Consider the following 18654-nt stretch of genomic DNA (forward strand, 5'->3'; position numbering starts at 1 on the left):
TGGTGGTTTTCACAGTTTTCCAGCCTGGGTAAAAGGCTTAGCTGGCTCCCTGTATCCTCAGATTTATCAGCTAACGCTGGTAACAGCTGTATTAGGCCAGAGCAAAACAAGTCTAACAGCTGGCACCCTAATTTGCTAATGGTGGTTCCCAAACTCTGTGCACGGCGCCCCTGGCTAGTATTGATGGTGCACCAGGGTGCCGCGGCGCACAAATTGGAAACCACTGCTGTAGGGCATGCATGTCGAGCCTGTGGTGGTGGTCTGCACACTGAATTAGGGCATAATACACAGTATTCATACTCATACAGCGGAGATGGTTTGGCTGGGAAAGTCTCCAGGTCAGGAATGTCTGCAGGGTCAATGTTGTAGTCACCCCAAGAGTCACACCCATCCCTTGTCTCAGCAGGTTTGTCATATGAAGCTCCCTCTGAATATGAGATACCAGGGTCAGAAAATGAATGGATTGACCTTGCAGAAGATTCTGGTGAAAGTGGAGGGATGGCGAGTATGGCTGTGGTGTTGGAGGAGAGGTAGTGGTGAGTGCTCGGGTGTGGGATCAGTCCCCGCATTTTCAAGTGTGCCCAGAGGCTTTCCTTTGGTACATTAGAGACTGTTTACACTGAAAGGAGAGGCAGAACAAACAGGATGATTCATTATGGCCAGGGGAGAGGCAGAGGTTGCAGACACCATGCTGGTCCATTCACAGATATTTAGAGTTGCATGTTGGACAACATTGGAAGGACGTCTATTTCATCACCCCCTTACTGTCTACATCCTCCCACAGAGATTGAAGAAGACACTACCGAGACAGGGGTTAGGGTGCGGGCTATCTGGGTGTTGAGGCAAAGCGGTCATGGTCTGGTGGAAGAGGAGAGGTACACCCATTAGGGTAATCTTGGGCAATGATTATTTCCCAGGCATCTGTCTTGATGAGTAGAAAATTAGACATGAAAAACCTATGAAGAACTCATCAATCTCAGAGCAGTGGTTGAAACGTTCAAACCCAATGGGGAAACAAACACATTCTAAAGTGGAGTCTTTGCCACACATGCTACAAACACAACTATTAAAAAAAAATTAACATGTGAATTGGTTTACGCTGACCATTTCACTATGAATTTGGCAAAAATAAATGTAATCTTCAGTCCCTCAGTACACTTTGCCTTCCTAGCATAAATGCAACAATTAGTTTAGAAAGAATACATCTATCTTACATTGCAGTGGTGAGTTGGGTATCATATCCCACAAAGAGAAGAAAGAAAATATAATGCAAGGGAGTGAACGATAATAGAAAGAATGGGAGAGAGAAGGAAAGTAGTGATGAATCAGGTGGCTATAGAAAAATTAGAGATAACAGAGGAGAGGAAGCACTGATGGGCAGAAAAAGAAGAGAGAACTGTAATTGGTAAAAGACAAATATACATCGCATCAGCAAAGGGAGAGTGGGCAAGGAACCAGAGCACAAACAAGTGACAGAAGCTTGAGATAGACAATTATGAGACTCCACACAGAATTTAGAGTGCCACTGGAAGCAGAAAATAGAAAGCATGGAGAAAAATCAAGAGTTAAAGAAAGGCTTTAGATATCATTTTGGCAGGAAAAAAGTAGAAGGAAAGGTGAATGAGCAAGGAAGCGGATACAGAGAAGAGAGAGAGAGAGGGAGAGAGAGAGAGAGAAGTGAGAGAGCATGAAAGGAAACAGTAGTTGTAGAGAATAGCACCTCCCCTCTTTAGAGAACCCCTCTTACCGGTCCGAATCCACCCCCAGCGGACACATGATCTGGAAACTTTGTAATATCAAACATTTTGAGCTGCAACTGGGGGGTCTGACTAGTGGAAAGTCGCCATGGTTCAGAGAGCACCTGGAAAGAGAAACAGAACATCACCGGTTGACTTTCTAGGAAAAAGCATGAATATCTGAAGACAGAGTATTTTCTGAGAACACTGGAGAACTGCTGCAAGGATGGACAAAGAACTGAGGTAGGCCGAGTGAGATGCAAATCGATGGAAATAGTCGGTGAAAGGGTGGAAAAGGGAACAGAGCTTGAGAAAAAGAGAAAGCGACGGGTGAAGAGAAGAAAGAGAGTGAGCTAGGAAGAGAGAGAAAGAGATGGTAAACTTGTCAGGATTTTTGTGTCAGGTAATTCATATCAAGGCAATCACCTACTCCTAAATCTGTTGTCTATGCCTGCTGAGTAGATCTGCGATCAGATGGAGTAGTTTATTACCTGTAACTCCAGTTCTGTAGTAGGGGTATCTCTGTTATAGTCATAATCTAGTGAATAGTCCCGCTCATGTACGGGGACGCCGGAGCAATCAAAAATAATCTCTTAAGCTGTCTTCTCTGCAGTAGTGCAAATATACTTAAAAGAAAATTAAAGACAGATAATGCAGCCTATACATGCAAGGCTACTCTGTCCAGTACTTCAACTAGAAATGCAAAGGATCTTCCACCAATATCACATTTAAACCTGTCTGCCAGGTTTTACCATGTAAAACACTTCCCCCCTTCACCAAATCCTTGGAATGATAGAGAGGAAGGAGAGGACAGACAAGCCCCCATAGGCTGCCATTGTGTGGCTCAAAAAGGGATACCGTGCCTTTAAGTAAACTTTCCAGAACTCTCCTGGTATCCCAGAATGCACAGCAACTCCCTCCACTTTCAGTTCTTTTTGGAGGTGTATACAGCTAGACCTGTAGCATTCATCATTTTATCCTTTTCTCCACCGGGGAGGAGGGTGGGCCTTTATGACTATAACAGAGATACCCCTACTACAGAACTGGAGTTACAGGTAAGAAACTACTCCTTCTGTAGTAGGGGATCTCTGTGTATAGTCATAATCTAGTGAATAGAATGGCACGCCCATCCCAAAAAACAACCTGGCGGTGGAGAAAAATAAGGCAACACCACTACTGTGCAAACAGATTTCTCAATGAAGCCTGCCCAACCTGAGCATCTGCCCTGGCATCAGAGTCCAGACAGTAATGCTTAGCAAAGGTATGGACCGATTTCCAAGTGGCAGCCTTGCAGATCTCTGCAATGGGAACGTTACGAAGCAAAGCTGTTGTAGCCGCTTTGCCCCTGGTGGAATGAGCCTTAGGCTTACCCCCTAAGGTCTTATTCGCTTTCTGGTAACAGAGCTGGATACAAGACACAATCCATCTAGAGATGGACTTTTTCGAAGTAGCCAGACCAGTCCTAACCGACCCATAGTTGACAAACAATTGGTCGTATCTGCGAATGTCTTTGGTTTTATCCAGATAGAATTTCAGCACCCTTCTGACATCCAGGGAATGAAGAGACCTTTCCGCTGGAGTGGAAGGATTCTGGAAAAAAGTTGGTAAAGTTATAACCTAATTAACATGAAGATCAGAAATCACCTTGGGAAGGAACTTAGGGTGAGTACGCATAACAACCTTAGCAGCATGAAATCCAGTATAAGGTTCCTGGCAACACAATGCCTGAATCTCACTCACCCTGCGGGCCGATGTAATGGCCACGAGGAACGCCGCCTTCCAAGACAGGTGCTCTAGTGAAGCCTTATGAATAGGCTCGAAAGGTTCCATCATCAGCCTGGACAGCACCACATTCAGTTCCCATGCAGGCGAAGGAAGCCGAACAGGAGGGAACACCTTCTTCAACCCTTCCAAAAATTCTTAATCACAGGAATCTGGAAGAAGGATGTCTGCGAAGGGCATTTTCTGTACACAGTCAACGCAACCAGATGAACTTTAATGGAATGGAAATTAAGTCCAGACTGAGCTAGATGCAGAAGGTATGGAAGGATAACATCCTCCTTGCAGGTCGTCGGATCATAGTTCTGAGACGTGCACCAGATGCAGAATCTCTTCCATTTGTAAGCATAAGAGGTCCTAGTAGATGGCCTCTTAGCCTCCTTCAATATGTCCATGTCTTAGCCTCCTTCAATATGTCCATGAATCCTCAGGAAGATTCAAGTGGCCATATTGCACTATCTTAGGAGCCATGCCGCCAAACTCAACGACGAGAGGTTGGGGTGCACCAACTGCCCCTGAACTTCGTTAGAAGGTCCGGCCGACACGGCAGCCCCCAATGAGGTAGGATCGACCGATGAAGCAGGTCCGTGTACCAACACTGCCTGGGCATTCTGGAGCAATGAGGATTATCCGCGCCCGGGATTGGGCCAGCTTGATGAGCACCGCCGGAATCAGGGGAATGGGTGGAAAAGCGTACAGAAAGCTGTTCGACCAGCTGATCCATAACGCGTTCCTCAGAGTCCCCGGCTGATAATACCTCGAGGCGAAGTCGTGGCATTTGCTGTTTTCGGCGGTGGCGAACAGATCCACGTCTGGAGTGCCCCACATGGCGAAGACGTCGTCGAGCACCTCGTCATTTATGACCCACTCGTGGTTTTCCTGAAGCAGTCTGCTGAGGGCGTCCGCCTGAACATTCTGCACACCTGGCAGATGAGTCGCCATTATCGTCAGTCCTCTGGCCAACAGCCAGTGCCAGATCGCCTGCGCTCCTGTGACAGTGATTCAGAAAAGGGGGTGGTGATGAACAGAGTGTCTGAATTAAGCAGACCACTCTTACCCAGTCCAAAGATCAGGGCTTGATCCATCACCGTTATTTATCTCACTGCACCATCCCAGCTCAGAACCTGGCTATATGCAAATCAGTCTGTCCCTGGCCCAGTGCATCATGGGAACAGGGCAGACTAAACTACCAAGCCAATTCTTCACCAGAAAGGAGACAAGCTACCGGGGACCGGTTTCTGGCATTTCAGCCGTCTTCGGCCCGGCTTGCTTGAATCCTGATGGTGCAGTGAGAAAGGGACTCATGTCTGAGTATACCCTGCCACACCTATAGTGGCCAAAAACGATTCAGAAAAGGGGGTGGTGATGAACAGAGTGTCTGAATTAAGCAGACCACTCTTACCCAGTCCAAAGATCAGGGCTTGATCCATCACCGTTATTTATCTCACTGCACCATCCCAGCTCAGAACCTGGCTATATGCAAATCAGTCTGTCCCTGGCCCAGTGCATCATGGGAACAGGGCAGACTAAACTACCAAGCCAATTCTTCACCAGAAAGGAGACAAGCTACCGGGGACCGGTTTCTGGCATTTCAGCCGTCTTCGGCCCGGCTTGCTTGAATCCTGATGGTGCAGTGAGAAAGGGACTCATGTCTGAGTATACCCTGCCACACCTATAGTGGCCAAAAACGATTCAGAAAAGGGGGTGGTGATGAACAGAGTGTCTGAATTAAGCAGACCACTCTTACCCAGTCCAAAGATCAGGGCTTGATCCATCACCGTTATTTATCTCACTGCACCATCCCAGCTCAGAACCTGGCTATATGCAAATCAGTCTGTCCCTGGCCCAGTGCATCATGGGAACAGGGCAGACTAAACTACCAAGCCAATTCTTCACCAGAAAGGAGACAAGCTACCGGGGACCGGTTTCTGGCATTTCAGCCGTCTTCGGCCCGGCTTGCTTGAATCCTGATGGTGCAGTGAGAAAGGGACTCATGTCTGAGTATACCCTGCCACACCTATAGTGGCCAAAAACGATTCAGAAAAGGGGGTGGTGATGAACAGAGTGTCTGAATTAAGCAGACCACTCTTACCCAGTCCAAAGATCAGGGCTTGATCCATCACCGTTATTTATCTCACTGCACCATCCCAGCTCAGAACCTGGCTATATGCAAATCAGTCTGTCCCTGGCCCAGTGCATCATGGGAACAGGGCAGACTAAACTACCAAGCCAATTCTTCACCAGAAAGGAGACAAGCTACCGGGGACCGGTTTCTGGCATTTCAGCCGTCTTCGGCCCGGCTTGCTTAAATCCTGATGGTGCAGTGAGAAAGGGACTCATGTCTGAGTATACCCTGCCACACCTATAGTGGCCAAAAACGATTCAGAAAAGGGGGTGGTGATGAACAGAGTGTCTGAATGAAGCAGACCACTCTTACCCAGTCCAAAGATCAGGGCTTGATCCATCACCGTTATTTATCTCACTGCACCATCCCAGCTCAGAACCTGGCTATATGCAAATCAGTCTGTCCCTGGCCCAGTGCATCATGGGAACAGGGCAGACTAAACTACCAAGCCAATTCTTCACCAGAAAGGAGACAAGCTACCGGGGACCGGTTTCTGGCATTTCAGCCGTCTTCGGCCCGGCTTGCTTGAATCCTGATGGTGCAGTGAGAAAGGGACTCATGTCTGAGTATACCCTGCCACACCTATAGTGGCCAAAAACGATTCAGAAAAGGGGGTGGTGATGAACAGAGTGTCTGAATTAAGCAGACCACTCTTACCCAGTCCAAAGATCAGGGCTTGATCCAGCACCGTTATTTATCTCACTGCACCATCCCAGCTCAGAACCTGGCTATATGCAAATCAGTCTGTCCCTGGCCCAGTGCATCATGGGAACAGGGCAGACTAAACTACCAAGCCAATTCTTCACCAGAAAGGAGACAAGCTACCGGGGACCGGTTTCTGGCATTTCAGCCGTCTTCGGCCCGGCTTGCTTGAATCCTGATGGTGCAGTGAGAAAGGGACTCATGTCTGAGTATACCCTGCCACACCTATAGTGGCCAAAAACGATTCAGAAAAGGGGGTGGTGATGAACAGAGTGTCTGAATTAAGCAGACCACTCTTACCCAGTCCAAAGATCAGGGCTTGATCCATCACCGTTATTTATCTCACTGCACCATCCCAGCTCAGAACCTGGCTATATGCAAATCAGTCTGTCCCTGGCCCAGTGCATCATGGGAACAGGGCAGACTAAACTACCAAGCCAATTCTTCACCAGAAAGGAGACAAGCTACCGGGGACCGGTTTCTGGCATTTCAGCCGTCTTCGGCCCGGCTTGCTTGAATCCTGATGGTGCAGTGAGAAAGGGACTCATGTCTGAGTATACCCTGCCACACCTATAGTGGCCAAAAACGATTCATGTAAATACTCCTGTGACAGTGTGCGCGATCTTGAGCCCCCCTGCTTGTTGAGATAATACATCGTGGTCGTATTGTCCGTCTGTACAAGCAAGGAGTTAGTCTGGAAGGACGGATGAAAGGCCTTCAGTGCCAAGTGAACAGCTCTGAGTTCCAGGAAATTGATGTGATACGTGGACTCTGCTGGAGACCATGTTCCCTGGATTTGTAGATGGTCTGAATGTGCTCACCAGCCCTGGAGAGATGCATCCGTCACAATAGTCTGAGTCGGGATATCCTTGTGGAAAGGAACCCCCCTGAGTAGATTCTCTGCCGAGCACCACCATCTCAGGGCCTGTTGGGCAAGACGAGACAACTGAATCCTGTCGTACCAGCACCCTTTCCTTGGTCCCATTGATCCTCAAAGCATTCCTGCAACGGCCTCATGTGCAGGCGCGCATGTGGAGTGAGGAAGATACAAGAGGCCATTGACCCCAGTAGAGAAGACACCGTCTTCGCTGTTGTAGATGGCGCAGCTATGAGAACCTGAGCCTTCCGAAGGAGTGATAAGCGTCTCTCCTCCGAAGGAGACACGCTTGCTGACAGCATATTGATGGAGGCTCTCAAGTACTGCAGGCACTGGACCGGGATCGGAACAGACTTGGACATATTTATGTGCAACCCCAGCTGATTCAGCAGGACAGCCGTCCTGTTGAAGTGCAGTTGTGCTTCCTGGAAGGTGGAGGCCTTGATCAACCAGTCATCCAGGTACAGGTAGACAAACACCTTGTTCTTTCGCAGGTGCACTGCCACCACAGCCATGCACTTCGAAAAAGTCCTGGGTGCAGACTTCAGTCCAAACGTTAGTACGGTGTACTGATAGTGATTTGTGCCGACGAGGAACCGCAGGAACTTCCAGTGTTTCCGTGCAATGGGCACATGGAAGTACGCATCTTGCAGATCTATTGTGCAAAGCTCCCTTTGCAGCTGAGGGTAAATCCGGTGCACAGACAGCATGCGAAACTTCTCCCTGCGAATCCACTTGTTTGCTTGTCGCAAATCCAGAATGGGCCTGAACTCGTTCTTGTCTTTCTTCCTTACCAGGAAGAAGCGAGAGTAAAGACCCTTTCCCCTTTGAGACAACAGGACATCTTCTATCGCCCTTTTTCTTAACAGGGTGTCGGCCTCCGCCTGGAGCTTACATAGCTGGAACTGCGAGGCAACCGGTGGAATCGCTGGAGGCGGACTGGTGAACCGAAGACTGTATCCATTGCAAACAATATTCAGCACCCACTTGTCTTGAGTAATGTTTCTCCAATCTGCCAGGTAATGTCGGATGCTTCCCCCCACCGGAGCAGGTAACGGATGAGGGGGAAGAAGCACCTCAGGGCCTAGACGCAGCCGGGCCTTTGGTCGCGGATGAAGACTGCTGACCACCGCGGCCCCTCTGGCGCTTTTGGAACGGGCGTCGTTGGAACTGTTGCTGCTGCAGCTGTTGTTGCTGCCCAGCCTGCCGACCTTGCCCTCTACCTTGCGCCCCATACCGCCTCTGGAACGAGCGGAAGGTCTTCTTCTGTTCCTTCGGCTTCTCCAACCCGACAGCCGTCAAGGTCTCAGCCTCCGCCTTCATGCGGGCCATCTCATCGTCCGCATGGTTCCCAAAAAGGGTCTCGCCAGAGAAGGGTAGATTGGCAACCCTCTGCTGCGCCTCGGGCTTCAAGGACGTCAGACGCAGCCAGGCGTGGCGTCTCAGGTTGACCCCATGACAGTACCCGTGGGCTGCCAGGAAGGGTTGAATCCGCAGCAGCGCCGATCACTTGGTTGGAAACCATAAGTCCTTCATTCATGATCTCCTGGAAATCCTCCCTGTTCTCCCTGTGAAGGAGCTCCACGAACCGTGTGAGGGACTCCCATAGGGACCGATCATAACGTCCCAGCAAGGCTGATGCACTAGCGGCCTTCATAGACGTGGCGGCCGTCCCGCAGACCTTCCTGCCCGCCAAATCCATCCAGCGGCTCTCCTTGTCAAGAGGCCCTGTCGATGATGGGGTGGTGGCGTGTTGTTTCCTCGCCGCCGCCACAATCACTGAGTCAGGCGCAGGGTCCAAGCGCAGAAACACTGGGTACGAGTCGGAGACCCGATACTGCTTTTATAGCCTTGAGGGCACTGACTTCGTAACCGCAGGGGGGAGGAAGAGTTCCATGGCTGGTTCCACCAACCCTGGCACCAACGGCAACAATGGGTAAGACAACTGCTTCTTGTGCAGTGTTTCGAAGATGACGGATGTCAGGGGCGTGGTCACCGTGAGGGAGATGCCCAACTTGGCCGCTCATCGTAGTAAAACCTCCTGGAAGGAGACAATGTTGTCGATCGGGGACACCCTCCTCCGAGGGGAGTCCGTCAGGGTTGGCGAGTATTCCCTGGCACTGGACGAATCCGTGTGGGGGGTTCTAGACCTGTCCCTCCTACGGCGCCGCCTGGACCTCGTGGATGAGCGACGGCGACTCCTGGACCTATCTCTCCGTCTTGAGCGAGACCTCGACCTCCGCGGCTTCGGGCGTTCCGCGGGCCAGAAAGGAGGGCGCTGTGGAGGCCGAACCGGGAGCCTAGGTTGCGGAGGCCCCGTAGGCAGCGTCGGCAAATGAGGCAACGAGGCCGACCTTGACGGAGCCGGTGGAGGAGGACGGTGAGGAGGAACCGGAGGTGGTGGAGTAGGAGGTTAAGGCAGTGGAGGAGGAGTCGGGTTCCGCGGAGGAGGATCCACAGGTAAAGGAGGAGGTGTAGGCGACCTTGGTTAAGCGGGTGAGTAAACCTGAGAGTATTCCGAGCCCGGAGACTGTCCCACTCTCCATTTCTTCTTCTTCTGACCAGAGGGGGGCGATCTTGAGGCCCCACCCCTCGTAGAAGAGGGATGGCGCCGTCGCGCCCGTGTACTCGCTGACGCAGAGGACTCCGTCCTGTTCCTTGAACGTCTAGGCTTCCCCCTCGACGTCGACGAGCATCTCCTTGACATCGATGAACGTCGTCTCGACGTCTACGAGCGTCTGCTCGGCATCGAACGTCTCCTCGACGACAGCGATCTTCTCGGCATCGACGACCTCCGCCTCAACGCTGATATTTGTCTCGACGTCGCCGACTTACGTGTCGATGTCGACGGTGACCGGCGGTGTCGCCTCAACGGCGAGCGTCGGTGTCTTGACCTCTCTCGACGTCGATAATGGCTCGACGACGAATCAGTCCTCAATGTCGACCTCGTCGGAGGTCTCGACGTCAGTCCCCTCCACGTCGAAGGCGCTTCGACCCAGAGCCCCGGGGAGACGGGTAACAGACTGTGGTCATTCCTTTCGACTCCGACGTCAAGGCTATCAACGTCGACGGCGACCAGTGGAGTTTTCTGGCCTTTTCCTTACCTGGGAGCCCCCCAGAGGCCGGCGCATGGGCAGAGGAAGGAGCCCCTTCAAGCCCAGACCCACCTTGTCCTTGCTGCTTTCTCTTTTCCAAACCTTGGAGCCTGGTCTTCTCCCTGTCCTTCAGGGTCCTTTTCGGGAACTGCAGACAGATATCACACTCCTCAGGAACATGAGAAGCAGGCAGGCACAGGATGCAAACCCTGTGAGGATCCGATTTTGCCTTTTTCCTGGAGCACTCAGGACATCTATCAAATAAGGCAGGCATATTTGATAAAAGACCAGTCCAAAACACCAGAGAAAACTTCAACAAAGATGAGAAGAGGCAAAACACGTCGAGTGAACACACTCCGACACTCTAAAAGTGCACAATTAGTAGAAAATGTCCAAAAAAGGAAGAGCTCAATGCTCCAGGGTCCTGCTAGCAGGAGCCGGAAATAAGAACTGAAAGTGGAGGGAGTTGCTGTTCATTCTGGGATACCAGGAGAGTTCTGGAAAGTTTCCTTAAAGGAATGGTATCCCTTTTTGAGCCACATAATAGCAGCCTATGGGGGCTTGTCTATCCTGTCCTTCCTCTCTTTCATTCCAAGGATTTGGTGAAGGGGGGAAGTGTTTTCCATGGTAAAACCTGGCAGACAGGTTTAAATGTGATATTGGTGGAAGATCCTTTGCATTTCTAGTTGAAGTACTGGACAGTGTAGCCTTGCATGTATAGGCTGCATTATCTGTCTTTCATTTTCTCTTAAGTGTCTATGCACTACTGCAGAGAAGACAGCTTAAGAGATTATTTTTGATTGCTCTGGGGTCCCCGCACATGAGCGGGACTATTCACTAGATTATGACTATACACAGATATCCCCTACTATAGAGTGGCTATTCCTGGAAGGTGTTCTGGTAGGAGATAGATTTTGTGATGTATGGCCCACTTCCAGACGGTCTGTGCAAGGTGTGACAGTCGGAGAGAGGGTGTTCCTCCCTGTTTTTGTATCTAATACATGGCTGTAATGTTGTCTGTGCGTATCAGGACAGCTTTGCCTACTAGGTGAATATGAAAGGCTTTGAGCGCTAGAAATACTGCTAGGAGCTCTAGATGATTTATGTGAAGTTCCTTTTGCTGCTGACCCCACATGCCCTGAATTGTGTGAGTTTAGAGATGAGCTCCCCAACCAGTGAGCGATGCGTCTGCTGTTACCACTGTCTGTGGAACTGGGTTGATGAAGGGCCACCCTTTGGAAAAGTTATGTGGATTCCACCACTGCAGAGAGCAATGAGTGTAGCCGTCCACCAACACTAGATCTGATAATTGACGCAGAGACTGATTCCACTGATGTGCTAAGCATTCCTGAAGGGTACGCATTTGAAGTCTTGCAAAGGGAACTATTAAGATGCAAGGCGCCATCATTCCTACTAACTGCATGAACACCAGAGCTGGTAATGAGTGGTGGGGCTGAAACTGGAAAATTAGAGCCTAAATGTTGCGGATTCTGGCTGGACTGGGACAGACTAAATTTTTTTGCGTATTGAGAGTAGCTCCCAAGTATGTTTGTGTGTTGGAGGGTTGGAGATGGGATTTGGACAGATTGACTGTGAATCCGAGATTGTGGAGCAGCTGTATTGTTTTGCAAGTGTGTTGTAGATAGTTTGGTCGTGAACTGGCTTTGATGAGCCTTTCGTCTAAGTATGGGAAGAGGTGAATGTGTTGTCTTCGTAGGTGAGCTGCGACTACTGCCATACATTTGCTAAATACTCAGGGTGCAATGGTGACTCTGAATAGGAGCACTTTATTTATTTATTTATTTATATGCTTAGAAAGTGCTAGAATCCACCCCCGAAGGGGTATCTCTGCGCTTAAGTGGAACATGAATGTGGTGTGTGGCCCCAGCAAGCTAACAGGTACAAAAAAGAGTCGTTTTAAGCAGCTTCCTGAATTGTAGATGGTCTAAACACTGTCTCAGAGGTAGGGGCAGCTCATTCCAGGAGTGAGGGCCAAGATGGGAGAGAGCCCTTCCTCCTAGTCTAGCTCTTCTTCCTCGTGGTACTATCAACATATGTTTAGTGCTCGAGCGAAGAGTTCTCGTGGGAAAATAAGGTTTGAATTTCTCGGATAGATCAGAGGGGCCTGAGCTGTACAATGCCTTATGGATGGTGCAGCAGATTTTAAACTTGACCATTTGGCGGATGGGAAGCCAGTGTAGTTTCATCAAAAAGTGGGCGGGAGTTCTCGGGGGAACATTAAGGACCATTCGTGATGCCGAGTTCTGAACTACCTGTAATCTGGCCAATGAGACTTCATTGGCAGAGACTAACAGGCCGTTACAATAGTCCAGACGACTGAATATAAGTGCCTGGACAAGGGTTTTCCGGGAGAAATCGGGGAGCAGAGGGAAAATTCGGCGTAGTAGGCCCATTACATTGAAGCAAGACCCTGCAGTTTGAGCAGCATGCTCCTTCATTGTGAGTGCCTGATCTAGCCAGATCCCCGAATTTTTTACTAACGTCTTGGGTACAGGATGGGGGCCTAGATCTGTCAGCCACCAGTCGGGTGTCCACAAGAGGGGTGCCTCTCCAAAGAGCATGATTTCTGTTTTCCCCACATTACACTGGAGGAAATTATTATACTTTGAATTGGTAATGTTGTCCCGCTACCACAAACTTGAGGTATTTAGGATGTGCGGGGTGTATTGGAATATAAAAGTATGCGTCCTTTAAGTCTTAAGTAGGCAGAAAGTCGCCTTGCTGAAGGAGTGGGAGCACTCGTTGTAGTGTTACCATGTAGAAATGATCCCAATGGATGTACAGATTCATGTCTCTGAGGTCTAGTATATGCCTGAGAGGGCAGTCCTTTTGGGTATCAGAAAATATAGGGAGTATACGCCGGCCCCTTGATATTGTAATGGGACTGGCTCTATAGCTCCTTTCTCCAATAGAGATGGAACTTCTTGTTTGAGAAGGTTCAAATACTCTTGTGACATGTAATGCGATCTTGGAGGAATGTTTGGGAGAGTGTCAGTAAGCTCCAGTCAATAACCAGATTGGATCATTTGTAGAACCCATCTGTCTGAGGTTATTGTATTCCAGACGGGTAGAAATTGGAAAAGACGTACCCCGACAGGAGTGGAATGATCGGGGGTAGAGGAAGGAAGTCACTGTTTGTTGGTTCCAGGGGAAGTACGTGTTGAGTTATCTCTACCTCTTCCCTTGCTGTCAGCCCAGAAAGTATCAACATTGCTAACATGCCAGAGCCAGCTAACGTATTAGCCAAGACGAACGGCTGCTGTGTCTGCATATAGTAGGTAGAAGCATTGTTGGCGAAAGTGTCATACATGGCATTGAACAAACACAAAAGTTGGCGTGATACCCCTTAGATAAATACTGTTTGCTTATTCAGGAAATTGGCACCAGACGGCTGTTTGATTTGGCAATTTAGGTGCTATGTGGGTTTTCGACTTTGACAAAAGTGTGACTGCAGGAGAAACTCACCCCGAACAGACCGTGAAGCTCCTAGCTGAATAGCTCCAGGTTATCACTAATTAGGATACCAATTGAGAGGCAGGTCCTCTCTCCAGCCCTGACGGATGCCCTAGACCCACGGCTGATTAGAGGCAGAAACATGTTGGTATAAAAAAATATTTTTATATAGTGATGTATAGAAGGTCCTTACACCTAAGCATGCCTCCTGTATTTACCCCTTGGTAACCTTTTATTCAACCAGTGATACCACTATATTAAAGGATACTTTAGAGGATTATTTCATGGTTTTTTAAAGTAATAATCTGGACCCAATTCATTGACCTGAGAGAAGTAATATCTAAGAACTCCCTCAGAATAGCCCCATTATGAGGTTGAGGCCGCCCTGGAAGTAACATCTTATCAGGGTGGGATGAGGGGGCCAAAGATGAAGCATGTCACATTATGTGAGTGAGCCATCCTCGTTCATTTCTTGGAATTGCCTTGAATCCAGCTAACAAATAAGCAACAGCATACAGAGAACTCATTGAGCCTCAGGTACAGACCTGCTATTTTGCTGAATAAGCAAACAACATTTGTATGAGAGTATCACGCCAACTTTTGTGTTTGTTTGAGCTAGTAAGGGCAGGAGTGAGCCCCATACGCCCCCCCAACCCCCCCCAATTTTCTCCACTTTGTTATAGTATGCATGGCATTGAACCACTTGGCACAAACAAAGATTCACAACATATATAGTATATATATATATATATATATAATGACAACCAAGGTTGCTGCTCGATATGCCGTACTACGTGCCTTGCGGTGCCGGTGCCAGCAACGGCGGCATCTGCTGTCCAAATATCAAACAAATCTAGTTAAGTTCAAAGAACAAAGGATGAGGCACACTAGATGATAGCACTCTCATTTATTGTGCAAAACAAAGCGTTTCAGCCAAAGTCATTGTCAAGTTGTGCAGTGTGCTCTGCTCACCATAAAAATAAATTAGCAAATATATAGACATAGATAAAATACTACTCGTTTTTCACACGGCATGATTATAAACAGAAATCTGTGTCAATGCATTCCAAAAACTACTTGATGAATCATCATCAAATCATATGTTTTTAATAACTTTTACATCAAATACCATTGTGATAACCCTGGCAGAGGAGAGGGCGAGGGCCCGATTGCTTGCTTCACGACAAAGGCTGTACGAACTAGGAGATAGAGCAGAAAAGATGCTGGCGTGGTTGGAAAAGAGGGAACAGGAAGAGCGCTGGGTACCCAGAATAACACTTAGCAACAAGCAATACATCTAAGACCCGCAAGCCATCGTGGATGCCTTTGCAGATCACCTCGAGAGGGTCTACACCTCCTCAACCACGGGTACTGCTGAAGACTCCCGACAATAGCTAGCTGATATGCGTTTGCCTACCCTAACCACTGACGATAGGAATACACTAGAGGCGGACCTCTAAGACACCGAGATTCGTCTAGCAATAAACAGTGTGCAGTCAGGGAAAGTGATGGGGTCCAATGGGATCCCAATTGAATTCCTAAAACCAACGGCCTCACACGTCGCGCCCCACTTACGAGAATTGTAAAATGTAAGCTATGAAAAAGGAGTCTTACCGGAGGACCAACGGCTGGCCTCTATTGTAGGCATCCGTAAGCCGGGGGAAACCCGCTGATAACTGTGAATCCTACATGCCGATCTCATTAATCAACGTGAAAGCAAAAATCCTCGCCAAACTCCAAGCATCTCGTTTGATCTCAAGGATCCCTTCACTGGTTCATGTGGACCAGTCGAGCTTCGTGCTGGGCCGGAACACTGCCTTAAATATCTGTCATCATAATAATGTTCCGGGCCACAAACAACTAATAGAGAGAGACGCGGTGGTGTTGTCCCTGGACGCCAAAATGGCGTTCAATTCCATAGAATCCTACCCCACTATGGTCCTCCCAAAAGCTCGGACTCCTCTGTCATCAACCAGGCTTTGACAGATGGGACACTATAGGAATCTCCACATTAGGTCACCTAGTGAAAAGGAAGAAGATATTAACAAATGTGGATCTAAGGGAACAATATGAACTAGCTCAGGGCGAGACCTTCAGCTATTTACAGGTACGACATGCCCTTCAGGCTGCACTCCCAAACATGGCAAATATACCGGAGTCATCCCCTTTAGAGGACCAATTGCTTACAGAACCTATACTAGAGAAAGTTCTATCTTTAACATATAAGAAACTATGTAACAACCTGCCAGATATGTTTTATACTCTTCTGGAGAAGTGTCAGGCCGATGTTGGGCACCTAGACGTTGATGACTGGCAAACTGCACTGATGTTCCAGAGAGAAGCGGCCATCCCCCTTATGCTTCGCCTTATCCAACTGAAAATTCTACATCGTACCTATTTCACAGGGTTACGCTGACGAAGCTAGGGAAGAGACAAGATGCGCAGTGTCTCCGCCGCTGCAACCGCGAAGCCACATTCTACCACATAATATGGAAGTACAAACTCTATGGGAGAGAGCTACAACACACATGCAGAGAGCGCTAGGAAAAGAGATTGACCTAACATCCCAACTGGGACCCCTTAATATATGAGAGGTTACAGACCATACGGAAGCGGAGCAACAAATGACAAATGACCATGCTGGTATACATACTGGTGAAACGCGCAATTGCAATGTAATGGGGGGCGGGCGAGAGGCCATCGCCGAAGGATTGGACTAAAGAATTAGACAAGTGTATGATAGCAGAAAAAGAGGTGTTTGAATCAAGAGGCTGCCCTAAAAAATGTGACAAAAAATGGAGCAAGTGGAAAGTATACCGGGATAAACTGTGTCTCTCACCTACCAGGGAGATGAGGGACTATACCCGACCGACAGTGGGACTTAATGCCTGATTTTCTCTTTGATTCCTATTGAATGTATAACAAATGTAACAGTGTACATATATAATTGTATACAAACCAAGAAATGTGACTCACTTGTTTGAAATCAATAAAAAAAGTTTTAAATAAAATATCATTGTGATTTCATATATGATTCATTGTTCATCCCATGATCCAATGCTTGTTATGCCCTTGTTGTCAGGTTATCACTTTCTAAAATCAATGCAAACAATTCTAAATCCATGTGAGTACAAAACCTACACCTTTCACGCACTACTGTTGTTCTCGCTATCATCCAGTGTGCCACATCTGTTGTCCTTTGAACTGAACTGGATTTGTTTGATAAATATATTTAAAAGAGTTGTGGTTTAGCTGGCCTGCACCAAATCGTAGTTGGTGCATGGTTAGGCATTACCGCCAGTACCTTGTTACACACAAAACAAAACCTCTCAAATTACAGAGAAAGCCTGGGAGTAATCTACCCATTTAATTCCATTGTGCAGCATGGAAATCCAGGTCCATACAACAAGCGCCACAGCAGAATCCATTTCAGACATAACCTTTCTCCCAAAACAATTTACATCGCCATTATGAATGCCATAGCGCATGTTCAATATATACATCCCTTCCTGTTTCACAATCATACATATGTTTTAATCATTTCAAATAACAGCATACTTATCATCCGTATTCACCTTAATAGGCTATTTTCCAATAACAATGCTTCATAAATTGAAATGTACATGTTGCACTAATGCCATAGAAACAAGATGACTTGCAGTCCTGTGCTATTGTGCTTGACTTAAGCTAGGCACCAGAATGTTACCACAAAGAAAAATATAGCAAACAAATACTCTCAAACACTTTAAACATGCCTATCTTTAAGTGAAATACTCTGCTAGAAGAGTTTCCATTTATTTAAGGCTCAAAAGGAATGATTTTGAGAAAAACAAAGTGCTGCAATACTGCCACCAAATTTCAATTATTTTTTTTAACTTCATAATCTTTTTATTTTACGTGATAGAAACAGAACACCGGGCCAGATACACAAAGCATTATGCCCACAACCCTATTTTGGGCCGGCGTGTAACATATGATTAAAAATGAGCAATAGTGTAGGAATTTAAACACAGCATGTCGCCTACAATATTTCAGGGAGGACCAACATTTTGATGGCATTGAGCCTGCCCAGCCATGACATCGCCAGAGGCTTCCATCCTCGCAAGTCCTCCAACACTGCTCTCCTACAGCCACGCCAATTAATTTGGGTCCATGTGTCTAAGGATGGAGTTAGCTTAAGACCTAGATATTGGATATGATCGGTAGCCCACTGATACGGCGCAAGTCTCTCCAAGGTGGGAATCTCCTCTTTAGGAATTGTGAGGTTCAAGACCCAGGATTTGCTATGATTGATTTTGAGTCTTGAGGCCCGAGGCCCGTTCAAAATTTTGTAAAAGGGTGTGCAGAACCGGGAGAGATATGTGCGGTCGTGAGAGTGTGAGGATGAGGTCATCCACAAATAGCGCCACCTTGTTCTGCCGACCCACCATAGCGATGCCATGTATGTCCGTCCTCTGTCTGATCATCTCTGCTAGAGGTTCCACCACAAGGGCAAAGAACAGAGGTGACAGAGGACATCCCTGCCGGGTACCCTTGTAAGTATGGAAAGGCTCAGTGAGCCATCCATTAACCCTGACTCTGGCCTGTGGAGACTTATATGGTGCCATGAGATCATATTCTGGCCTAGCCCGATCCTCTGCAGTACCGCCCGAAGAAAACCCCAGTCTACCCAATCGAACACCTTTTCCGCGTCGAGCGATAGAAGGCAAGCAGGTATGTTCCAGGCGTGCTCCTTCCCCACTAAGTGTGCAAGCCTACGTACATTGTCTGCTCCTTGACGATTGCGGATGAAGCAGACTTGGTCCAGCTCCACCAAACCAGGCATGTGAGGGTCCAGACGTTTGGCAAGGACTTTGGTGTAAATTT

General features: G+C 48.1%; 1 protein-coding gene across 2 annotated transcripts in view; it reads right to left on the minus strand.

Moving 5' to 3' along the window:
- Positions 1-18654, minus strand: part of CPT1B (carnitine palmitoyltransferase 1B) — a 243969-nt gene that overhangs the window by 24085 nt on the left and 201230 nt on the right. For both annotated transcript variants that reach the window (XM_086918762.1, XM_086918772.1), the window contains exon 17: positions 1748-1861. In XM_086918762.1, the coding sequence (XP_086774888.1) occupies positions 1748-1861 (114 nt within the window). The remainder of the gene's footprint in view (positions 1-1747; positions 1862-18654) is intronic.

This window comes from Lissotriton vulgaris, chromosome 1_1 (genome assembly GCF_964263255.1).
Source record: "Lissotriton vulgaris chromosome 1_1, aLisVul1.2, whole genome shotgun sequence".
In the NCBI taxonomy this organism is placed as follows: Eukaryota; Metazoa; Chordata; class Amphibia; order Caudata; family Salamandridae; genus Lissotriton; species Lissotriton vulgaris.